The sequence below is a fragment of the Cinclus cinclus genome, chromosome 15 (assembly GCF_963662255.1).
Source record: "Cinclus cinclus chromosome 15, bCinCin1.1, whole genome shotgun sequence".
NCBI classification, from domain to species: Eukaryota; Metazoa; Chordata; class Aves; order Passeriformes; family Cinclidae; genus Cinclus; species Cinclus cinclus.
This window is the reverse complement of record NC_085060.1, coordinates 17,987,662-18,013,864: the sequence shown is the minus strand read 5'-3', so window position 1 is coordinate 18,013,864 and position 26,203 is coordinate 17,987,662. Positions and strand designations below refer to the sequence as shown.

The 26,203-nt window shown below is 40.4% G+C and overlaps 1 protein-coding gene across 5 annotated transcripts in view; it reads right to left on the bottom strand.

Annotated features, from left to right (window-relative positions):
* The window catches only part of DIAPH2 (diaphanous related formin 2), a 170,678-nt gene that overhangs the window by 117,050 nt on the left and 27,425 nt on the right, over positions 1-26,203 (bottom strand). For all 5 annotated transcript variants that reach the window (XR_009933664.1, XM_062503109.1, XM_062503107.1 and 2 more), the window contains 11 exons: positions 26,126-26,195; positions 25,064-25,200; positions 24,181-24,292; positions 21,699-21,809; positions 20,817-20,935; positions 19,794-19,910; positions 19,143-19,261; positions 18,780-18,844; positions 17,895-17,999; positions 15,685-16,299; positions 13,151-13,265 (listed from right to left, as the gene is read on the bottom strand). Coding sequence is in view for 4 of the 5 variants with exons in the window: in XM_062503109.1 (XP_062359093.1) it covers positions 13,151-13,265; positions 15,685-16,299; positions 17,895-17,999; positions 18,780-18,844; positions 19,143-19,261; positions 19,794-19,910; positions 20,817-20,935; positions 21,699-21,809; positions 24,181-24,292; positions 25,064-25,200; positions 26,126-26,195 (1,685 nt within the window). In the remaining variant the exon portion in view is untranslated. The remainder of the gene's footprint in view (positions 1-13,150; positions 13,266-15,684; positions 16,300-17,894; positions 18,000-18,779; positions 18,845-19,142; positions 19,262-19,793; positions 19,911-20,816; positions 20,936-21,698; positions 21,810-24,180; positions 24,293-25,063; positions 25,201-26,125; positions 26,196-26,203) is intronic.

The window sequence follows — 26,203 nt, the reverse complement described above, 5'->3', positions numbered from 1 at the left end:
GCCCATAGCACTCTGTGCCCATAGCACTCTGTGCCCATAGCACTCTGTGCCCATAGCATTCTGTGCCCATAGCACTCTGTGCCCATAGCACTCTGTGCCCATAGCACTCTGTGCCCATAGCATTCTTGACGTGCCCATAGCATTCTGTGCCCATAGCACTCTGTGCCCATAGCACTCTGTGCCCATAGCATTCTGTGCCCATAGCACTCTGTGCCCATAGCACTCTGTGCCCATAGCACTCTGTGCCCATAGCATTCTGTGCCCATAGCATTCTTGACGTGCCCATAGCACTCTGTGCCCATAGCACTCTGTGCCCATAGCACTCTGTGCCCATAGCATTCTTGACGTGCCCATAGCATTCTGTGCCCGTAGCATTCTGTGCCCGTAGCACTCTGTGCCCATAGCACTCTGTGCCCATAGCATTCTTGACGTGCCCATAGCATTCTGTGCCCATAGCATTCTGTGCCCATAGCACTCTGTGCCCATAGCACTCTGTGCCCATAGCATTCTGTGCCCATAGCATTCTTGACGTGCCCATAGCATTCTGTGCCCGTAGCATTCTGTGCCCATAGCACTCTGTGCCCATAGCATTCTTGACGTGCCCATAGCATTCTGTGCCCATAGCATTCTGTGCCCATAGCATTCTGTGCCCATAGCATTCTTGACGTGCCCATAGCATTCTGTGCCCATAGCACTCTGTGCCCATAGCACTCTGTGCCCATAGCATTCTTGACGTGCCCATAGCATTCTGTGCCCATAGCACTCTGTGCCCATAGCATTCTTGACGTGCCCATAGCATTCCCAGGCTGGCACGAGCCAGGGAATGGGACCGGAGCACAGCTGGGGCACAGCTGGGGCACAGCCCGACCCCCTCCAGCCCTGCACGGCACAACAGACGAACCGTGAGCTCGAACAAAGCTTGTGCGCTCAGGCCAAAGCGCACAAATAACCTGCTGATCGTCAACAAGGGCAAAGCAGTCCATGGAGTCATGGAATTGCTCAGCTTGGACAAGCCTCTAAGATTCTGAGGTCCAAGCAGCAGCCCAGCAGCCCCACGTTCAGCACCGTGTGCCCAAGTGGCACATCTCGAGTTCCCGAACACCTCCGACGCCCCCTGCCCCGGGCAGCTTGTGTCAGTGCTTGACAAACCCTTTCTGGGAAGACATTTTCCTGGGGTGTAATCCAAACCTGCCCCGGCGCAACCAAAAGCCGTTTCCTCTGCTCCTGCCCCTCGTTACCTGGAGAAGCCAAGCCCTGATTCTGGCAGCAAGGAGAAAGCAACAGTGGCAGCTCAGCAGAGCAGTGACCAAGGAGCAATTCCCTACCCAGTCCTGCATCCAGTGACACATAGAATACTCAGAGCATCCTGCAGGGGAGACTCTGGGAGGCCACAGGTCACAGAGCTGAAGCCACAGACTCTCCTGGATCACTGCAGCCAGCCTGCAGAACATGTGCCATGTGATTCATGAACTGCACACACTGAGATTAAGGTGGTTTGGCACCTAAATTCATTTACAGCCTTCGCGCTGTCATTTGGGCTCTAACTTTGACAACCAGCAAACAGTTTCCCCAAATATCCAGAGAGAAATGCAAGAGCATCAGCAGATGTCAGCCACGCCTCCTGTCAATTCAGGCAGCAGCTGGGGGATCTCATCTTTATTCCCAATGCCACCTGGCATTTTTCAGTTCACCTAAAATCACTCAGTTACCAATTCCTGAAGCAAAATTAATTAAGCACTCCTGCTGTCACTCTGTCCTTTCTGCAATCAGAAGAGCTCAATACCTAGTACAGCAATAAAAAAAGAATTATTACAAAGCAAGCAATTGATCTAAAAGAGAATCTTACACTGAGCTCTCAAGATAAAAAAATAAAACTAACAGGGAGGAAAAAACATGGAACCTCTTGCAATCTTGTGTGCTTTTTGCCTAATTAATGTAATCAAGCTGAAGGAAGTGGCATCAACCCAACAAATTATGCTCTGTGGAAGAATAAAAAAAGATCATAACTTAGTTTTACAAATTAGTTTTGCAAAAAAAAAAAAGTAACAAGGGATCTGTATTCCTATTAACTGTTCTTATAATTGATTGCTACTTTATTTGACCACCACATTTAATTACTACTATTTATTTCACATGAAATATTCCTTGTTCTGTAAAAATTGCCCTAAAATGGTTGTAAATAATCTAATTGTCAATCCCTAGCAAAAAGTTGTGCAGCAAAGTTGTGCAGCTAAAGTGGCCTTAATTACCCACTCTGTATTGGGATGGCTTTCAGCTTTCTATCAACAGCATCAAGGAGATGCCTGGGCCACAAAAAAATCCAAAAAAAAGTCAAGAACCAAAACAACCCATCCCCAGGCACATACAAAAAATCCCAAACACACCCACACCCGATTTCACAACTGATTGTGGACCCTTCTACTTCCTGTGAAAGATGCTGCTTTTGCTGTAAGACAGCAGGCAAATATTAACAATTCATGACAAACAAATGGTCACAGAAATACAGATGAACATTAGAAATCAAACAACAGCAGGTAAACAAGGATTAAACTAAAAATATCCTCGGTGGGCCTCATTTGCTGGGTTGGAGATGTGCTGTAAGAAAGTGGAATAAAACCCAGCAGGACTGTGCACCCTGTTTGTCCCTTTGCCAACAGCTCCAGGCTCTCCCCTGGAGGTGCTGGGAGCAGCTCCCAGGATTTGCTGATCCTTGGGGTGTGGTGGGCACTGCACAGCCCCAATATCAGTGTCTGACCAGCAGATCAGGCCCTGCGTTTCAGAACTCACAGAGGAAGTTTTGCTCTGGGGAAGAGAAGATGTTAGCCTATGTAAATAAAGTGCTGCCCATAATAGCATTTCTAATTTAAACAGCCACATGGCCCAGATCTATTTCTTTCCTCTGACATCAGGCCATCATCAACACCAAACTGAAACAGGACAGCTGTAATAATTTCCCAGATTTTGATGTGTTTCTTATCCAAACAATTTTCAAAAGTAAAAAAAATAACAAAAACAAAACAAACCAAGAAAAACTATCAAGACTCAGGAAAAAAAAAGCCAATAAACCACTGTCATATTTAACCAAGATTCTAACAAGCTCATTTTCTTTTATTACTATGAGAAGTCTAATAAATAGGTATCTTAAATTATTGGTTCACCTACTGTTCCCCTTGATGAAGCCCATAAAAGGCTTCACAAACAACTAATGGGTATCACATTTTCCAAAGGAACTTTCCAAATTACAAAGCTAAGATTCCAAGATCCAAAAATCCTTTCATAAAAGCAAGTTAATTAGATACTGGTGTTTAATGGAACACACCAGAATGTTAGTAAAAATGAAGTGATAAATTGATTTCTTCTATCAATGTGATATCCGACATTTAACAATCCTGACTAAATATTGAAGCACTAAGTAAAGCACACATGTCCAAACAGACATTTTGGTATTCTCTTCCATTTTGAAGTATTTATCATCAAGATTTTAAATAAACATGCATGCAAAATACTCAGACTGAATTCCAAATTACTTGACTTTTCAGTGTAATATAACCCATCCTGGTTATACAATCTGCCCTACAATCAAGTATACAATGTTACATTTCCACTGACTTACTAGGCAAGAAATGTGATTTTATGTTTAATTAAAAGAATCCTATTTTCCTATTTAGAGGAGAAATAAAAAATAAAAGCTTTCAGAGGCATCAGGGCCAAAGCAGAACTTCACGGGGCAAAAGGATCATATTAAAAATAACTGGGAAATAATCTGTCTTAATAGATTCCGTTAATTTCAGCAGTGCAAGTCAGTACCCCATGAGGTTGACTGGTAAGCACAGCTTTGATAGGTGATCAACAGAAAAAAGGATAAAAAGATAAATGTTGGGAAATTAGTCTTCCATAAACAAATGTCTGAACTGGCTTTGTGGTGGATGGTATCAAGTAAATCTAATGAGCTGCACAGAAGCTGCACAAAGCAGCCCTTTCACCCTTCTCACACATCAACACAAATGTCGGGACCGGGCTCCTGCACCCCTTGGAGCAGAATTCCTGTTTAAGCAGCCACAGCAGGGGGCAGTGGCTGGCTTGGAAGAGGAAGATGCATTGCCCATTCCCCCCACCACCTGAACAAAGTCATCCCAACAGTTCCAGTATCCTGGGACACTGGAACGTTTCTGGCATTCTAATGTCACTCTGAAAAACAAACAGCAAGGCAAGTATTTGCTGACAACCACATCTGTGACTGCCCCTCAGTAAATGGGGTGGACCCACTGATATTTTTTGGATGATGGCCAGACGGATGTTTTACATTGTGCATGATCTTCTGTGTATCTGCCCCTCTGGGCAGTCTTTGAAAATACAGAGAAATAAAAATAAATTAGCTATTAATGAGACTCCCAATGAGAGAAAAAGGAGGCAGCAAACCAGGGTTACAACTCTGCAAAAACACCACATCTGTTTGAAATAGAGAGCAGTGCAATGGCACAGGTCATAAATGCTGAAAGATCCTGAGTTCACTGAAGACAAAACACAAAGACTTTACTACATGTAAAGATGTGACCTCTGGTTTTGAAAAAAATATCAACTGCTGGCAGCTGAGAAGTATTTCTGTCTCATCGATCCTGTGTACATCAAGCAGGAGGCATTTAATACATATTAACATGTATTTACTCTTCTAACTGAGCACCTGCTCTCAGTCACCTGCTGAAGATCAAATGCAGGGCTCAACCAGCAGGAAGTCAGCCTTGGACAGCTGTGTGTGTTACCACCTTAGATTTACCTTGGAAAAGCTTTCTTGGGGTCCAAGTGCCCCCAGGTGTCCCAAACACACCCAGCTGCTCAGAGAACACACAAGCAATGATTACCTGCCTTTAAGACACCCACACAAGATAAATTACTGCCACATTACAGCATTAGTCTTAGAGGACCTACAGGGTACTAAATGAAGCAGCTTGCATTGTGGCAGACTAAAAATAGTGCAGAGCACACAGCTCCCCGTGTCTCACCTTCAGCAGCAACATCAGGTTCCACTGCTCAGCACATTCTGCACAGGCAGGACCCACTGGACATTCTGAATATAGCAGTTGGAACCTGTGCTCTGCTTGCCTTTTATATTACCAACACAAGCAAAATTTGGCTAAAATGATTCATTAAGAAGACAGTGTCTCTGTGCTAATGATCCAAGTCTTCAATGAAACAACAAAGAAAAGTCAAAGAAAACTTTGACATTTACTCCCATTCAGAATATAAAATTTTACAGTAATTCCACACTGACTTTTACCACGTGGACTTTTTGCTTTTAGAAAGCCTTTAAGCCACAACTTTTTCACAGTGGGAAATTATTCTCTAGGAGTATTCTACAGTAATTACATTCCCACCTTGCAGAGCAGAATAAAGCAACTGAAAGGAAGAAGTTTCAGAGACATTTCAGTTCCTCACGTTGCACAAGACACACAGCAGTCACACAATACAGAGAGCTGCAATTATAGCTTTACATCTATTTGAGATGATTAGTAAGTAATTCAAACAGCTGATACTTTTGTTACTATCCATACTAATGCCTATGTACCTAGTATTTTCAATTTGCCAATGAATTCAGAAACTTAATAGCATGATTGTTCACTTTTAATCCTTTAGATAGCATTTGAATATCTTTCTCCAAAGAACCTCTATTCATGTGGGTAACAGAACTAGCCTTGCTCCACTAGAAATGGCAGAAATTCTTACAATAGCAGATATTCTGTCCACAGCATCCTGGAACAGCATTACAGGTGAAGCAACTATCACTCAGAGAAATGTTCCATGTCAAGAGCAGATGACACATTTTTGGGGTTTTTTGTGGTCAGCAATAAGAACGGAAAAACAGTTTTGCACATAAAACATAAAATCCATGGAGAGGGCATCATTTTTCTACAAACACAGAAACACTGCAGGTCAGCACAGTGAGCAACTGGAACCAGGCCATGAATCAGAGACATTTTGTCAGTTTATGCTCTTGCAGGAAAAAAAAAAAAAAAAGCAGCACATTCTATTTCTTCTGATGGAAAGCAGATTTAGGAGGAAGTGTAGGATGTGCTAACCATGGTTCTGCTCAAAGATGCAGGGGACATCTCTTTAATACAGCCTTGAAAGAGCTATTTTACAAGTAAGACCATAAATTGTGCTTATAACCACAGCTTTGTTTATAGTGGGGTTTTATTTATTTAAGCAAATACATTGTTATTCCTAGAACACTGCTGGAAGTCTTCAGGAGAGTGAAATATCAGTGCATAATCTATTTAATAGTCAGCACCAAATGTCCTGGAAAGTAGCTGGGCTGCTCTCCATCCTTTCCTCTAGACTTTTTATTCTTCCCCTACTTCACTTAGTCACAAATTCCCATCCAATGTTCAGCTGAAGAACCTGCACTGGAACACTCAGCTGGAGTTTCCTTTACCAGCACTGAGGAAGTTGCCAGAAAATGTTTCTACAGCTACAACACATCAGAAGGCAAAAGGAATTGTTTTAAAACCATTCTGCACAGAACTAATGAACACAGACCTAGAGCTGACCTCCAACTCAGCATCAGTGTATTTTATGTACATTTACAGATACCAATTTCTGCACCTTAAAGAGAAGCCACACTTCAGGAAAATTGCCACAGTGGGTAATTTTAACAGTTCATTGAAAAAAAAGGATTGCTGTCAAATCCACAGAATGATTTAATCGTGTCATCATAGAATGGTTTGGCTTGGAATGGATCTTAAAGATGATCTGGCTCCAACTCCTGCCATGGGCAGGGACACCTTCCACTAGGGTTGCTCAGAGCTCCATCCAACCTGGCCTTGAACACTTCACATTGAAAGTAACTAGTTTCATATTAAATAGATTTTTGGAATAGTTAACCTAAATTCCCATGAAAAATGCAGTTGCATACTTGAAGAGGAGCATTTTTTGCAGGTTATTCTTTCTGTTTTGACATTAGAGAAAGCATTCTTCTCAGTCTAATCTCTTTACTTATTCATACAGAAGGGGCTTTATTCCAGGAATATAGATTTCTACTTGTTTAAAAACAAACAAACCCCATTTCTTTCTGCAGTTCAACACAGTTTCTTTTTTCAATTCAACTTCTGAATTTTTTTCATCGAATTCATAGGAAAAAAATACTCCCTGTAAGAGCATTATAGATCAAGACTGCTTCATGAATGTATTCATATTTCATGCTAATTAGTCTTTGTACACAACCCCTGTCTCTGCAGTGCCAGTACATGTGTCTCTGTCCTCAGCTCCTCGTTAAACGTGCTGGGCTTTATTTGAGCACTGCATCACTGAGCCCCAATCAGACAGTTGGGAATGCAGAGCTGCCTTTCTTCCCCTGCTGCATTTTAGCAAGCTCTGACACAAAACTCCAGCTCCTTAGAAAAATGAGGCGTGGAGGAAGCACAGGAGACACTAACTACCACCAGAGTTATCACACAGCAGGCTGGAATTCCAGACTTCTGGAGTATGTGGGTAATAAACAAAGAAAAAAGATTCTTACACTGCTCTAATGGGAACCTCCAACACCTTAGATGTTGGAAAAAACCCACTGAACGAATTTCCTCTGTAGGAAAAACCCAATGCCTTTGAGAGTTCATCCTTTGGCTTTTTTTTTTTTATATAGTCGCAACTGCTCTTCCATCTTTTCTCTTCAACATTTTAATTTTAATACTCTGAGAGCTCAGGCATAACAAATTAATACATGAATTCCATAAGCAACTACCTAAAACATAGCACACTAAGACAACTCAGTCACAACATCGTTATAAATACATAGAAGAGGTTTTTTTAGACAATACATGTCTGTCCCTACGCCAATTCTATTTTAAATTCTCTTGAAATTCTTCTGGTGAAGCTTTCTGACAAAATTACCAATTGAAATTTGCAGAAAATCTGAGCAGCAGGGAATTTCTTACTAATATTTTTCAGAAGTTTTTCAGTGCCTGAGATTTGATGGCCTTGCAGCAGGCACACACCAATCTCCAATGCCAGTTTGCCATGTGGCACTGAAAAGGCAGGCGGATAATCAGTTTAGAAATACTATACAACATCTAGATTATAGATATTATATCTATATAATATACTATATTTACTAGATAATCAGTGGAGAACTACTCCAGTCGCCCAGGAAGCTGCAGGACTCCTTATTTCAGAGCCTTGCTCCTCAAGTCTCCAGTAAGGAACTCTGGCCTGTCCCAGTCACGTTCCAAAAGGGTTAAGCACTGCCAATTAAACTAAACTGAAGGAATGGCCTCCACTTCAGAGCATCTGACCTGGATTCAGAGCAGACAGTGCTGATTCTGAAAAGGAGCTCCATTTCTACAGGAACTGTGTGGAATACATTACGCTGTACCTCCAAGCAATCCATGAATAATGATAGCAGCCTTCAAATAGCCCAGACCTCCAACAATTTCCCACCTGTCTCTTAATCTGAATGCAATTTAATTCCCACACAGGCTGCTTTATTTGATTTTCTGAAGGTGCAGTTATTGCAATTCTTTGTGTAATGCTGATTAGGATAATGTCAAAACTTCTCCAGCAGAACCCTCGTATGGAACAACAATGCTCTGAAGAAAATACTAACTGTGCTGCAGATGTAAAGAAAGCAAGCTCCAGGAACACCAAACTGGAGATAAGAAAATTGCATCTATCTGACCCACCCCTCTTGATTTCCCCTCCATGGATCTTCCACAAAACTTTTACAAGCAGAGTCCTAAGAGAGACAGTGTGCCACAGCCTGAGACCTGCAGTGAAATTCCTGCCTCTGTCCAACACTAAAGCATGAACATTCTGAAAGTGCTGTTTATATAAGATTTAACAGGACAAGAAGACAAAAATAGCACAACTGACACTGAGCCTAACTTCTGAAAAAGTCTAAATAGATTTTAATTTTTCATCTGGGATATTCTTCATTCATAATCACATGATGAAAACAACTACAGTTAGTAGGTCACACCATGCACATGTATTTTACATAGTATTTTTTCTTAGTGACTCCATATTACAAACTACCTTTGACATAGAAATTAAGTTATTGAAAGGTGAGTGCATTAAAATGTTATTTGAAATAAAATATTAACTAATATTTACAATCTTTACCTCCTAGTTGGAACTTTTGCTTTATTTTAGACCCTTCTGAACACTATACTCATATCAGTCTTTTTGTCCCATGATAAATGAAATGGGTCCTGAAATAAGACTTGGACTCTAAATTTCCTCTATCATTTAAGAATTAAAAACTAGGTATAAAAATCTATCAAAATATAGAGATATACAGATGTAAATCTATGCCAGATGTTAATAATTTCAGGCAGCAGTTTATTTAAACCACGCAAAGCTTTTTTTCACCCTTGAGTTTGAGAGTTTACTTATTGGATAAATCCAGTTGAAAAGAAAAGGAAAGTGAAAAACAGTAAACTAATAACTCACTCTTCCTTTATGGTACTTGAATTTATTCTACTGCTGAAAAACAACAACTTCAAATACATCCAAAGCTGAAAACAAACCAATCTGCTGCACTTCTGTGTGAAACATATGAAGACTGATGACCTACGTGTGCAATTCAAGGAAATGAAATTCCTCTGCCACACAGCACTGGGTGACCCTGCACTGCAAAGCTGATCTTTGGATTCCCACCCTTCTGTGAAGGAGAGACTGAGGAGGGGAAGGAACCAAACAAACACAGCCTGCAGAATCAGCAGACCAAGGGAGCCACCTGCAGTTCACAATCCTGAAGCAAATTCACGATGACTTCAGAGGATTTCCTTCCTTTTTCTGTTGACAAAGCAGCGTAGGTAGCTGAGCTAGAGCAACACAGCTGTGCTTAACACCAGAGATTTCTGCACTAAGCTGGGCCTTGCTGCCTCACACCTACTAATACAGCTGTCTTAAAGGAAATCTGGCCACAGCTGAATGCACTGAAAGCGTGCAAAGGTTGAAGTTCTCTGATGAGTTAGATCTGGGCTTCTCAGAGTAGCAAATTCAAAACCATTTTTTGAAAGTACCAATTGCTACTCCTTGTACTTACAAATCCCAAATGTAATTGAATGCAAAGAGTTTTCCTTCAAGTTTAATAGTGCACTGACCTATTATATAATATTTATATGCATTATTATACATTAGACACATTATTATTTCTATAACATGTTCTTTATATTATACATATAAAAATCTGAATATTTTGCTCATATTTTGTTCTATTACAGCTTACATGGAAGTTTGTCTTTTCTCTTGCCCCTTCCCACTCAAATTTCCATCATGTGAAAAACACAACTGAACTATTAAGACCTTACTTCAGTTTTGAAAACATATGAAAATGATTGTTGAATTGCATTTTAAAAGTCAAATTGTAAAGCAACAGTGCCCTGACGGAGAAGTTTTCCCTTGAGGCAAGTTGGATGGATAATGAATTCTGTATTGGAACAATCCCAGTAGTTACAGACTATTATGTACTAATTACTACCTTTACAGACCTACTGTACACATAATTAATTTCTTCAGAGCACTATCATTCTTGACTGGCAAAATACACAACCTAAATTACAAGAGCCAGAAATTAACATGATCCTTTAGGGAGAAGGCATTAACTTGCTTTGCAGTGTTTTGCAATTAGACCATCAATCAAACAGTGAGAAATGATTTGGATAGCAGCAGGCCCAGCACTGAGTATTGTCACAGTCCTGAGTATGGGATGTGTCACAACCTGGCTGCAGAGCCACAGCACTGCAGCCTTTACCTGGACCTGCTAGCAGACACTTGAGCATTCAATTTTGCATGGATTTAACACTGCATAAGTTAAATAGGAGCTTTTTGACATCATATTCCACCAAGCACTGAAGACATGACAGTGCTGCTGGTGCTCTCCCTTCTGCTGGTGGCCAGAGAGAAAGCTTCTTACCAGTTAAGGGACAAAAGCAAAAAGTTTGGTAAAAGAGTGCTCGACATAATGTGACCTGCTTCAATGATTTCAGAGATTTAAGTAGGTTCTTGACAAGAACACTCATATTTTCAACTGTTAATTCCAGTTGTTGGGGCATTTTGGACATTCTACATAACTAAATCATACACACCCCCCAACTCCATCAAAAAGCAGGAGCCCAGGTTTCCTAAGATGTATAACCACATTGGATTAGTAATACAGTAATAAAAAATTACTGTTCAACTTCATGACAATATTTCTCCCCAGAAGTACCACTTCCCTTCAGCTCTGGCTGCATTCCTCTAAAACAAACAGCACTCAAACAGCAAGGCAGCTCACAGCTTAGTGATAGCAAACAATAAGTCATTTCTTTGGAATATCCTAAAACAAAACTTGAATGAAAAAAAAATGAATGAATGAAAGAAAAATGAATAAAAAAAAATGTATGAAAAAAAAATCACCAAGTGTTACTCGTTGTACCAAAGAACCATGAACAAAACTCAGATTTAATCAAATTTAAGTGCTGCAACTTACACAGAATCCCAGATTTTTAATAAATGTCTACACTACCATTTATTTTACTTCTATTACCATTCCCACTGGCATTCCAAAATTTCACAGAACACAAGCCAGTAAATACGAAGTCATCCAAACTGCTTTTGGCAATTGTCAGTTTGCTTCCACTCATCCCTTTGTTTGTTTTACATGTTGACTGTGCTCTTTAAAGAATATCACATGCATTTCTATTTGGCTTTTTATCACTCCCCTACAACGTACCTGGAGACCACCTCATGAAATTGGACTACAGCAAGAGGGAAATCTAATCCCAGATGATGCCTGAAATAAGTATTTGGGACATTGTGGAGCTGCATAAGGTAAAAGGGGAGGAAGAACAGTGAACATCATTCTACACTTGCCTTTGCAGATGGCAGCTGCAGGAAAAAAGCTGCTTCTGGCATGCAGTTCTTTTGTGCTGCAACTAAATGCTCCAAGAGTCTTTTTGAATTCCAGTAGGTTTTTAAGTTTAAAAAACCCCTTGAACTCAGACAAGTTTGCCTTTCTGCAGAGCCAAGTATCCTGAGTACTGTGCAGCAGCATTTTTAGTGTGCATCCTTTGTTATGGCATGTTATTTTCTACAGCCATTAATTGAGAACTACACAAGGAAAATATCTGCAAGGCTATCAGTACACTAAGCTATTTGAGGAGTTTCTGTTGCTCCCAGTTTTACAACTGTGCAACTATGTCAACAAGATTTTCTTCTCATTGGAAACTGTCAGCTCTGTCAACATTTCAAGAGGGTTTTTTCAGCATTTTTAATGAAGCAGCTTTTCAGGAATTCCAAAACATTTCTTGAGACTTCTGATGAAAGAATCCAGCTCAAGGCAGAAGCTTGTCCTTTGCGTTAAGAAGGGGCTCGTGCCATTCTGTCATCTGCCTTCTTCCCCTTAAAGGTCTTCCTGTCACACCAACAGAAGAGACCAACTCCACATCACTTTACCCTCCCTGCAGTGCTAGGAATCAAGAGTCAATCCAGCTTGGGCATGGAAAAGAATGCTAAATTACTGCAAAGGGCGCTTGTGAATTACTGCATGGAATAGCTGAACACTTAGAACCAAAAAGTGGTTCCAAGGTGTGCTGCAAAAGGACAACTCCAATGGTTTAAATTCACTGACTACTGAAAGGAACATGAATCTATCCTAGGAAAAACACAGCCATGACCAAATCTTTGAAGAGGTTTCAAAAGAACACAGAAAAAAAAACCACATTCAGAGATAATGCAAGGAAACTACTGAAGAAATAGTTCATTACAGTCCTCTGAGAACCCTTCCTGAATTCATCTTTTTTAATACTGAATTAATAAAAACTACTGCTCTTATTCCAGAAATTCTCAGCTAGGAATAATAATGCAAGTAAACATGACTTCAGGATCAGAACTTAAATTTAATTATAATTTCCTTAGAAGAAAACTCACATCTGTCTGCAACATACAGTGCACTTTTAAAAGGTATTATTGCAAAAAGGTTCCTCCCCTCACGCTGTAAAGTGAAGGGGAAGCAATTCTTGTAATAGACTGTTATGCTTAATGTATGTTTTAAATCATCTCCCCGCTATAAAACCATCATATGAATTCCATGGTATTGCACAAAGCATAAAAGAAACTGCCATTGCACAGTTTTAAACTTAATAAAAGCACAATAAAGAGTAAAGTAAGAATGTACCTTTCATTTGGGTTCCAAAGGTAAGTGCCAATTTTGCAAACAGCTCCGGGTCTTCGAATTTATCTTCTTCAGCTTTTACCCAAAAACTGTTTTCTCCTATTTCTTGAGGCTCAATCTGAAAGAAAAACAGCATCTCCAGAGTCAACAGGGAGAGTTTTCAACATCCAAGTTAAAAGAAAATGGTACAGAACTCCTGTGAGAGTTGGGCTGAATGAAGCTGAGCCCCGTTCTGGGCTGTTCTCTCCCTGCTGCCTCCTGCACAAGCCCTCTGGCCATAAATGGGCTTCACTGCACTTCTCCCGTTCAGCAAGTTTTCCAAACAGAACTAGTAACAGCAGCTGCCTTTTCAAGTGTTCTAGCTCTCTCTTGATCACTTGGAAGAGAGTTCCCAAACTCTTCAGCACTTCTTCCCTGAGAACTGTACGGAACAACTTAGTGGGAAATGAACTGTCCCTGGGGACCTGGCAGAGACTCAGGATGAGTCTCTACTGGTTATATAAAGGAAGAAAATGCTCTGCAATACAGAAGCTGGAAGACAACATGACTCTTCATGTATGACTCAGAACTGTGATTCTGTTTTCAAAATATATTCCTCTAACACCTTTGAACACATTATTAATTATTGTTTTTGCGTTTATTTAAATGCCAAGTAATTTCCAAGGGCTATTTCACTTCAAGATGATATGCAGGGGATTTGGCAACACTGCATTTGTCAGCCTCACTCCACTTTCCCTGCAACATCCTGGTCCTCCACCTTTCAGCCCTGCTTTACCAGCAGCTCCAGGGAAGACATTTTAAAAAACTACCTTAATCCAACACTAATGGGGAAGACAGTTACAGCAAAACGGACTAAATTAAACAGTAAGAATTTTATTTCTCAAATGATGGCTCCTTAAAAGTGATGATCAAACAGACTTTCCACTTTCTCAGTAGGCAGGAGATCTCTGGCACTGTTCCCAGAGCACTTAAGCAAAGCGTCCATCTGCAGTTCCTTCCCATTGTCACAGCCAGTGCTCAGAGACACTCTAGAAATTATTCCTCTAAACTCCCCAATGGAACTGAGCACAAGAAAATTGGCTGCAATTACCAATATGTATAATAATATAAAAGCTTGCTTTTCTCTGTGTTTACAGGACAGCAATCTATATCCCACAGTTACAAAACTTGAGCAATGCATCCTGATTCACTCCTTTCTCTCCAAGATACTGAATTGCTCCTCCCACAATGAAAGCTATCACTTATAAAATAATCTGCATCAAAGGATAAGAATAACAGAAAAACAAAAGATTTTCAAACTGATTTTAAAATTTATTTTAATTAATACACTAAAACATGGCTGCCTGTTTTATATCATTCTAGTTAAATATATTGAAAGCCTGTTTTGAAACTACCATGCAAGATACACTTTCAGATTGTTTTAGTGGATCCCCAAATATTTTGAAATCCTTTGAAATCATTGAAGCATTAATTCTTCTGCCAAAAGAAACTATACATTGGCATGCCTCGCATTTCCACACAGGCTCTCTCTCAACCTTCTAGATTCCTCCTCCAACATTGGTGGGATTATTCTACTCTTTTGCTGCCTCAAAGACAGAGCTTTTTTGACCACTCAGAATTTAGAGGAACCACACCTGGAATATGTACAAATCCTTTCATTTGCCTTGATCATTTGGTGAATTTGATACTTTTTCCTACACCAAACATCCACATATCTGTCATATTTTATACCATCAAAAACCGCCAACCACAACTTTGAAATTCAATGATTTAATCTTGATAACAGATGCAATTATCTAATACGCCCACATTTATTTTCCTTATACGGGAGCAGCAGTGGCTACACTGACCAGAAAGGGGTTTTTAAACAACACACCCCAGCACACACCTGGATGTGGGATAACTTCTGCTAGAGAGGGACTGGATACTGAGAGGCAAGTAATAACTGGGAACTGCTTTAAGGCCTCACTTGTAAATCAGATTGTGCTTGCACTTTACTACTCAAGTAATGTTTGTATCTTAAGATGATTTCAAAAATGAAATGTGATTAAATACAACCATGTTAAGACACTGGAAGCTCATGGAAGCTCAATCACCTCTCCCTTGAGCAGTCCCATGGCTCCTCCCAGTGGCCACAGCCCTGCTCCAGCACATCACTAATTGAGAACAACCAATATATATCTGGGATAAGTAATCAAGTCACATTAGGGCCTGATATCACCAATATATGAACTCACAGCTACAATAAACATAATGAATTTAAAAAGCTTAAATTGGTTTGTTTTGCTAGGTATGTGTGAAAGCTGCTTTAAACCAGTTTGGAGATAAATATTTATTTATATACAGCTTGATGCAAAGCTGCACTTCATGTCCACAGCACCTGATCAAATGCATTGGAAGTAAGTTGGCTTCCTGGGATATCTGTACAACAACGAGGTCTGCCAAGATCAATTTCAATTAAAAATCCATCATGGTAGCAAGCACATCTGTGAAGTGAAGGAGGGGAAAGAACATCATCCCCACACCTCCTGTCATACCTTGGACCAGTTGATTCTCTTCATTGAGACCTCCAGCTTATACTTCTTCTTCTCCTTCATGCCATGAGGCAATGCTGGGATCACTGGGAAGGGAGCAAAGGGAACCCCCCCCAGAGGGGGAGGCATTGGGGGTCCCCCCAAAGGTGGCGGTGGAGGGACTGCTCCCCCAGGCAGAGGGGGAGGAGGAGGAGGAAGCCCTGGTCCCCCAGGCAGAGGGGGAGGAGGAGGAGGAAGCCCTGGTCCCCCAGGCAGAGGAGGTGGTGGGGGCACACCGGGCAGAGGAGGGGGAGGTGGGATGGCTGCACCAGGCAGAGGAGGCGCTGGTGGAGGAACTGATGAACCAGGGAGTGGAGGGGGGGGAGGAATCCCTCCTACAATTGGCAGGGGAGGTGGTGCAGGAATTGTTCCATCAGGTAAGGGAGGTGGTGCAGGAATTATTGCACCAGGCAGGGGAGGTGGTGCAGGAATTGTTCCTGAACCAGGCAGGGGAGGAGGAGGAGGAGGAGGAGGAGGAGGAAGAATGGCTCCACCAGGGACTGAAGGCGCTGGAGATGGCGGGATGTTCTCACTTGGGAGGGCTGGAGGTACTGCTGGGACTTCTGTAAGGGCCGGACCCTGAAACATAAAAGAGGAATTATTTTCATCAGTGACGGAAGGCAGTTTGAGACGAAGCTGAATCAACCAGGATGAATTTTAGCCAACTGCACCTCAAGAAAGTGAGAAATGCAATTGTTCTCCTATTTAAATGAGAAACAATAACAATAGATTATACCACATTCCATAAAGCTGCCAAGTAAACTGAATAACCTAGCATTTTTATAAAAACAAATTGTTTCAATTTTAAAGAAAATTTAATAGTAGCAGTAGCATTTAAGTGAACAGAACAGCATTTTATTTCTTACCGATGCACAAAACATTTATCCTACTTAGGATACCCCAGCAAACTGGGGCATCAGAGATGAGAATAACCATGCTGAATTTTAACACCACTCATCTGCTGCTGGAAAATTTTCCCCAGCAATCAGGGGAGCAGCTCATGCAGTGCAAGAGGTCACAGGAGCACAGCTGTTCATAACTATTCTGACACCCAGAAAGGTGAAGGGTGTGCAATAACCTGTCTTAAATCTGTCTGAGGGCACTTTGGTGAGAGGAAGAAAGAGCAATCACAACATCCATTCTAGTAAGTTCTTACTAACTACTAAGGAAGAGAAACAACACCATGTCAAACCACCAGAGGGGTGAGTGCAGCCAAAAATAAGTGTCATCATATTCTGTGGGGAGCACAACACCAGAAAAGGGAACAGACACCAGAATTACATGGTTAATTAACCAGTGGTCAGCATTACTGTGAATGCCCTGTCACATCCAGATAATCTGAACTGTGATCGAACCAATAAAACAGGACTAACAATTAATTAGACTAAAAGTACATTTTTTCCTTTGCACAAGGCATATGTTTCTTTGGCCCACAAGTTATAGTGCAACAATTGCTAGAGAACTCATTAAAACAGACTGTCAAATTCCAGTGCAACACTGGCTCCTAGCAATGTGTAACAAACATGAAGATCAGCAAGAAGGAAGAACAGGAGTGTCTGTGCCTCCACCTTAGGCATCCAAATAGGAAGTGACATCCCAGGCATTGTAACAGCAAAAATAAAGTCAAAAATGCAACAGGCAGACCTTGCCTAGCATTGAAGGAGTACAAAATAAGCCAGACTAAATCATAGTATCTGTTAGCTCCTAAAACCCAAAGCCGGTGTCAAAAAAAAAAAAAAAAAAAAAGGAAAAGGCTTACACAAAGTGTAAGAGTAAAAAAACACATACAAAACCAAAAGCCTTTAAAAATAAACACTTGCAAAACATACAGAAGCAGAAATGCAAAAGCATAAACAAATACCTGCAGGGATAAAAAAATCAGGCTGGATACAAGAATTTTATAGCGTAAGGAACAATTTTTCTCAATAAAGCAGGTACCTGTGACAGGTTGAATATACTACTGTTTGATAAATGTTACCTCTGTTAACTATCCTTAGTAACTTACACTGGCTGCAAAACAAATCAATACACCTAGAGCAGACTCTGCAAACTCCAGAGAGACAAGTTACCCCAGGGGCAATTTCTTTTCAACTCCTCCTCCTCCTCAAGAACAAAACAAAAGAAAAAAAAAAATCAACTCAGCTGTAGAGCTTTAAGTTATACAGTTTTATTACCTGGGTCCGGAGCTGTTTGACTTCTGTTTCAAGTTCTTTGATTTTCTCTTCTCGTTTCTGCAGCTCTGCTTGTGCCTCTTGTCGAGCTGTGAACTCTTCATCAAACTGTAAGGATTTAACCAGTACAGGAGAGTTTGTCCAGTTATGGCCCCACCAGAACCTATATTGGCAGGAATTCTTTGAACAATACCAGAGCTGGAGCAATTGATGCACTTTTAACTCTTTTAGCAGCCTTTTCCTGACATGTTCACTTTTAGTACCACAATCTCTTCCATCAATAAGTCAATGACAGAGAACCACCCAGACCCAGCTACTACAGGTTCTTTCCTCCAAGAGAACACTGCAGACTTCTCAAACCAAACTCCAATACACATCTACTGCAGCAAGCTTAAATTCATTTAAAATTAAATCTGCAATCATGTTCAAGCACATGTCTTGCCCTTTGGCCTGAAAATGCCTTAGATCAAACCAGCAAAAAAATGAAAATTTTGAATTATTTCAATACACACCTCCATAATACAGGAACTCCAGTACTTCTGCAGTTAATACAGCACATTCATTCATTCATTTTTTAAAGCTTATCCCTAAGTTATTTAATGATGACTATTTCAGGACAGAAGAGCAACAAGTGGATATTTCCCCATCAGTTATCTAGAGCAGAGGAACACAACTGAAGAGGTGCACAGTTAATGCTACTCAGCTGCCTTTGATTTCAGACTCAGCTGCATCTGAGCCTTTCCCACACACAACCACAGAGCTCCAAATATGAAAGCACATCCTCCCTGTGAGAGGCACTATTTCTCAGGTGTAGCTGGGAAACAAGCTGACTGTGCTCCTCTCAGGATTCCGTTGCACAACTTAAAGAGAACCATGAGTAGGACTTACCTTTTTGGAAAATTCTGCTGCTTTCTTTTCACTCTCTTCTACTTTAGCTTTGTCCACACAAGCATCTAGAATTTAAATAAAATACCACACACAAAGTCAAAGATATCACAGCTCTGAGGCGCTTCCAATCATAATTATCCTGTGAGCCCACGACACAAAAAGCAACAGGCACTTTTATTTTTCATTCCTGTCTCATTTCATTAAAGGCTACAGCATTTGGTCTGGTACTCCACAAGTACACCTGTAGCTTACACACATTTCCAGAACACTGAAAAAATTCACAGTCAGTGCTTACACTGACTGAAGACAGTTCTAGACTGAAGAACACAAAGAACAAGGTAAAACTGCTTAAAGAGTACAAACCAACAAGATGTGTGAAATTAATGTCCATCCTTCCTCTGTATTTAAAATCTGGGTCCATGCCACTGCAGTGCAGCACTATCTGTGACACACATTCTTCTATGATCTTGTAATATTGAGGTCTAAAACAGGAAACATTTACAAGACAATTAGAGCATGAAGAAGCCTTTATACAACTGGGGAGGGGTGGCAATAACTAACTCCTAATATCTGAATTCTACCACTGCCAGAAGAAGCAGCAAGTTCCAACTCTTATTTGTACGTATTTTGGATATGGTGCCTTGACCTTGCTAAGACACTGTGCTGCACATAAGAGAAGCTGACACTGAAAAGACCAGATCCAAGGCACGTGGGAGTATTTTCAATTATCACCTATACAACTTTCATGTTCTTTGATGCAATGAAGGTATCAAACTTGAATAAAGTGCCCAACAAGTTGAGGATTTTGGGATGAGGGTGTTACACTAAGCTTCAAGTCTTGGAAATAAACACTATTCTATTAAACAAGATCTTTTTAATACTATCACAGAGCAAAATACTATCACTGGTCTCAGAGTGACTTTTAAGGCATGAGCTGCTCAGTTTACCAGGGTCTTAATTTCTATTCTTGCTCCTAGTCCCTGCAAAAAATCCAGCCTGGCAGCTGGCACTCACCGGATATAGTAATCGTTCCTGATCAGAAGGAAATGTTGGAGAATTGACAAGAAGTAATTTTCAGAAGAAGTATCCTTCACCATATTATACAGCAGATGAAATACTTCGCTCACATCAGTGCAAACATTGTTAAGAAAACACAAGTACTTAAAAAACCAACAACTTAAAACAAAAGACCAAAAAACCCCACTGCAGCACAGAACAGCCATCCCACGTTGGGCAAGTCAAACCCCTCCACACTTTGAACTCCTATCCTTAGCAGTAAATATTATTTTTCCACCAAGATTGTGCACAAAATTTCTGTGCCCTGATTACCAATTAGGATATGTTACATTATCAGTCAAAATAATCATAGTACAGGCTTAATGTTGTAGAATCCTGTAAAAATATTTCACACAAAGCTTTGTTTCCACTCTGAGCTCAGCCAGGCTATTGGCAAACACACACTAGTCAATCATTTCTCATTTTATTTCCTAAAGATGACCTTTACTTGTAATTACCTGTTCTGCAAAACAACATTATAACAGGGGATTTTATAGTCCTCCCATCGATTGCCTCTACCTCCCTCTGCTTCCTCCCAAAACCTGCAAACAGTCATTCTGAACTCAGGGAACTCTGCATTTCCTGCTCCTTCACAGCTAGAAAAGGCACACATCTGAAGTGCTTCAGAACCTATGAGAGACTTTGTTCCTTTTATTATCAAAATTCATTTTTCTTCAAACTTATGATCTTCCATGGGTATAATTTTATCTCTTCATGTATTATGAGACAGAGTTTAGCTTAATAAATGTTATTTATGAAAAATTAATTCATTTCCAAATGACTTACATTTGACATGCAAATTTAAGCACTAATTATCTAAATATTTTCTAACAAAAAAAGCAACTGGAGAGAAATCTGCTTGACAAAGCCCCTGGTAAGACACACAGCTGAGACAAATAACCTGCACATAGAGCACTGTAATTTCCATTTAATAAAGTTCTGAAACGACACGCGTTCCAACAGCACTTCCTTAAAGGATATTCCATTTCAGCTTTGATATCATTGAGACGATGTGACAGTTCAAAGTGGTCTTCATCTTTGTTCTCATCAAACACCCTCAGCTGAATATCAAGCTCGTCATTTTCCTTATCTTTCAAGGCCTGTTGTTCAAGGTAGAGTATATCTTAATTTTTCCCTTTTTAAAGCAAGAATTCCTCCCCTTGAAGGACTGTATCATGATGAAATAGAAGACATTAATCTTTAGAACAGAAGCAAGTTTTAACTCAGTGCCTGGGCTTTTTTTATTATAATGATTCAACAGAGAAAAACTAAAGGCAAAGTATCAGCTCACAGAGCAGGTATGGTCTACAGAACAAACCAGAAGACTTGCAGTTGAATCAATTTCTCTTAATGGGACACAGCAGTTCCTGCTTGTTCATGTCAGAGTTCCAAATCTCTCCCCAGGTCAGAACTATTCCTGCCTGTGCAGCCGCATGAATTCAGACATGCAGTCTCAGAAGGAATTTCTGATTTGATTTTTTCCTTACAATGTCCCAGTGTATTCTCAGCAGGCAGATTAAAGAAAAAATGACTTCACAGAAAACAACAGGAAATGCAGATACAAAGAAAGTTAATCCAAGATTGGTTCCACAGCCAGATTTACATCCACTGCATGTGCTTTGAGCTCATTATGCAGAATTTGGCTACCCTCATTAAATTTCTAATATATTGAGTTGTTTCAACTACTACTCTGGGTTTATACAGCTCATGAGAACCTGAATTTGCAACTCTGAAGGCAGATTTTGGATTGATAATCTGACCTTCTGCACCCCCAATCCTCCACATCTGCAGTTCTGGTTAAACGGTTTGGTTATCTTCAACATTCACAGTGGAGTGATCAACTCCTGGATACAAATGACTTACAGGCAATATTTTCTTCAGGCCACAACGTAAAAACTCATTTCTCAAGTGTATCCTGAAATCAAGGTCTTCAGGGGACGTAACAAGGGCGTTGATGAGCTGCATACATGCTACCTGTGATCAGAAACACAGCATGAAAACCAGTGCTTTCAGTCACTGCTTCAATTCTAGAACCAAAGAGACAGATATTATTTATTACGCAGCACACATGCAACACTTGGGTTTATTTCATCAAATACTGCTCTGTTTCCATACCAGGGTGCTTCTGCAATGTCAAAATAGAACCACACAAATGAGCACAGAAGAATGGTTTAGGGTGGAAGGGACCCTAAAGCTCGTCCAGTGCCACCCCTGCCATGGGCAGGGACACCTTCCACTGTACCAGGCTGCTGCAAGTCCCAGTGTCCAGCCTGGCCTTGGGCACTGCCAGGGATCCAGGGGCAGCCACAGCTGCTCTGGGCACCCTGTGCCAGGGCCTGCCCTAAATCATGCACTAGTTATTCCCAAACTAAAGTTGCCCATTGTACCTCCTCCTCTTTCTCCTCAGTATTTACCAGTTTGATAACAAACTGTTTCTACAATAACTAAAATCTGAGCAAACCTCACATCAGAACCACCCAATAAACACCCATACCCCAATTAGCCACATCACCAGGTGTATTTTCCATTCCTGCAGAGCACTGCTGCAAAATGCCTGAAGTCTCAGGGTGGTGGCTAATGCTTTAATTGAACAGCTGTGCACTTTAATTGATTTATTTGAAAACAGGTAGACAACAGCACGGCACCAAAAGTGCTGATCCACATTACAAGACTAAAATGGGACTCAAGGGAAATACCAAGTTTGGCAAAAGATGTTAACTGCAAATAGAAACAGCTTTAGAGTAGGACAAAAAAAAATCAATAGCTGCAGAGGAAAAAATCAGATAAAAAGCACCTTCCTGTTTTAATTACATTCCCTATTTAGATTTAATAGAACACCTTATGGAGTCTCAAATTTCTATTAAAACACCCTTTCAAAGGCATTCTCTTGATAGAGCTGCATCTTCAGATAATGCAGTATCATCGTGCTTGCTTGAATGATTCTTGTTATTTTACTGCTATGACATGACTTAACAAGCCAAAGCACATGTCCAATCTGAAATTAATAGAGAGAAGAGGTGCCATCTGCTCAGATTGCTTCTGCCAGAGACTCTGCCTTAATGGCTTGTGCTAATACATTACCAGCAAAGAACGACTTTGTCAGAAACAAGGTAATGAGTCTTGCAATTGTGCCTTCAGTGAGCTTTGGGAGGGGGAGGTTGGCAGGAATGGTGGGTGCTGGTTGTTGTTTGCCTTAAATCAACAAGGTCATGGAGGAGGAGACAACTCCAGAATGAATTCTTCAGTGATAGCACTATTAGGATTAGAATGTCATTTATAGAAACTTACTGGACATCATTAACTCCTCTGCTCTGAAACAAGAGGTGCTGATGGTAAACACAGCATTAAGGCAGCTACAGCTGATGTGTATTTGAGCCAAGACCTGGAAAAAGGCATCCCAAGGATACCTGCTCAGCCTATATTTTACCACCTCTTTCAGCCAAGGTGGCTGAAAAATAAATTTTAGCACAAACTAAAGTAGTAGTTATAGTGTAGTAGTATGTGCACTAGTATGTTGTAAGTGTAGTAGTAATGTGCATAACTACTGTATTGTGAGAAGGTCATAAGTCAAAGTCATCCTTGACTGGAAACATTCTGCCACTTGGCCTCTATGCAAAAATGGCAGTACCAAGAAAACCCAACCAATCCCAATTTAAAGAGCTTTCATCTTAATACCAACCAAAACTCTGGTGTCCACCAGAGCATAAAAACCTCTGTCCATGGACACAGGCAGCAGCAATGAACACAATCTAAATCATGACTTAGTAAAAACCAATAGCACAGATTATTTAATTATTTCATAAAGATATTTTTGAAAGCTCACTAGATTACCCTCAGAGAAGCACTAGAGGCTGCTGAAAGGCACGTGTTGAACACACAGCAAGCAACACAGAGGCCTTGTTGACAGAAGTACCAATAATATCCTGCTGCACTTCACTCATCCCAAAAGGAGCTCTGCCAAAAATGGGCACACCCCATGCTACACCTGCCATAATTAGCATATATCTGAATATTTAAGAGGCCACAGGTATTGCTGCCTCAAGTACCAGCTCTAGGAAGAGATTTATCACCTGAACATTACACCCGGCATCCAAGCAAAGAAATATTACTAATTACTCTCTTTACCAAGGTCAAGATTTCTTAATCCTATTTTTGGGACAGGAAGTGAGTTCCTTGCCTCTCACCACTAACAAGCAGAAAATCTAGTACCAGTAGGCTGCTGGTATTTAGTCCTCCTCTGTGACTGCCCACTGGATTAACAGCACTGGAAGATGTTCTGTGTAAATTACAGATCATGCACAATGTTCCAGCCTTTCAGCTGAAGCCCACAGCAAGGCAAACTCACCTGCAGCTGTATGAACTCGTGGTTCTCCAGGCCTTCAACAATCTGAGAGAAACGCTCCTCCCTGCTGTGCCTTTCAGCAGCAGTTGTAATAGCACCTAAAAGCTTGTCCAGACTAAGAGAAAGACAAAGTGTCACGAGAGCACAGCACAGCCAACTTGCTCATCTTAAACATACTCAGCCCACTATTCACACAACTCAACTTCAGTGCACTGACAGTTTAAATGAATTTATCTACAGAAAGTTGAAAACAATCCAAGAACAAAGTGTTAAAAATGTCTACAAGAATAATGGTCAAATAAAAAAGGGTGACTAAATGTCTATACTATTATTTCAGCTAAGAAACAATCAATGAGGGGGGGGAAATCCCTACCTTTGCAAGACTGTGTACTTGATAACAGCTGACATGCTTAACATCTGGAAATGCTAATAAATTGTCCTTTCAGAAATCAAAACTGTTTAATCTATTTATTGCATAGAAGACACAAAGTTAGCCCACTCTAACCTTCAGTAAACAAACACATTGGTGAATTTACAGGAAACATATGCCAAGTGATAATCTTTGTTTTAAAAATCTCACAGGCAAATGCTATGTAACTCTAAGTTGAACTGTTCCAAAGCCCAGCTGTAAATGTAAACTTCTTGCTCCTGTGGTAAAGAGATGATTTCAGACCTTCCACTTCAGCCACAGTGTGCAGGTCTCTGCTCATTTGCTTAGCTGATTTAATACTGAATTAAGGCAACACAACAGGCAAAGTCTCTTTAATTTCAAACCACATTATTAAAGACTTAATAGGTTACATTTGTTTCACTGACAGCTTTTCTCACCTGGGTCCAAATTAACACCTCATGTGCACAAAAAGAAAAGCTTCAGTATCTCACTCACATGTTTTCCTCTCCAATAATGCAGAGGGCAGAAAGTATCTTCACTGTCTCAGTCATCATGTGTGGTTGCTTTGGATCAATTGCTCTTGACAGCAGCAAGAGACTTCTTTCATCTCCTAGAATCCTTTGCAAACCGTACTGGGAGAAACAAAAAGCTCATGGTGAAAAGGCTGTGCTTGCCTTGGCTACTCATCACCAGCCTCAGATCCTGAGGGATCCTCCCAGCCCCTCCCTCCCAGAGGGGCTTTGGCACCACTCTACCAGGACTCCACCAAAACCCCTGGCCATCATTTTGGGGCACAGGTCAATGTCCCTCCCCATCTTACAATTGAGGCTTTCTTCTGACAGAGAGAGTCAGCTCCTCAGGAGGGCACCAGGACCTTGTAAAATCAGTACCCACCAAAAGACAAACCAGGTTTTATCTTCTATTTATATGCTGAAACATCTCAGCAGTATGAAAAATCTGCACTTCTCCCACTTCATTAGACAAGCTCTTCTGTGAGATTTTTCTAAACAGAGTTAAAGTAACTTTTATGCATTTTTATTTGTAAATCAGCTTCTAGAAGGTACTCATACTCTGTAAACCTGAGTGACCAGTGTTAGAAACAAATTAGATACAACTTAACCTAATCTTTTACCCATGACCTACCAACTTAAAAACTGCAGCTAAAAAGATATCAAATGCTAGTCAATTTAAATCAGGTGAAAAGTACATTATATTAACAATTATGTATTGAAATCTGAACTTGGAAAGCTATTATTTTTTCAATTTCCAAGTACTTAATTTCCAAATTCACCTTAAATTTATACTATCATTCTCTCTTTATCAAATATTTTACTTCCAAAGATCAACTCTGTTTAACAAAATTAAGAAAAAAATGCAGAAAGGTGCACGAAGACCCTCAAGAGAAGTTAAACTAAGTTTAAGACCTGCATTTCCAAAGAGTTAAACACTGGATATACAAACATTCCTTCCCTCTCCAATATTTAACAAGTTATATGCATCTTGAACTCAACAAAGCCCAGTCATGTTAGAAGTATGTGAATTTAAAACAATACTTACTTTATTGTTCATAAATGCTTTGAGGCACTGGATAAGTTTATGTTGATTCTTCTTATCAATACTTTCCTGCCTTGAAAG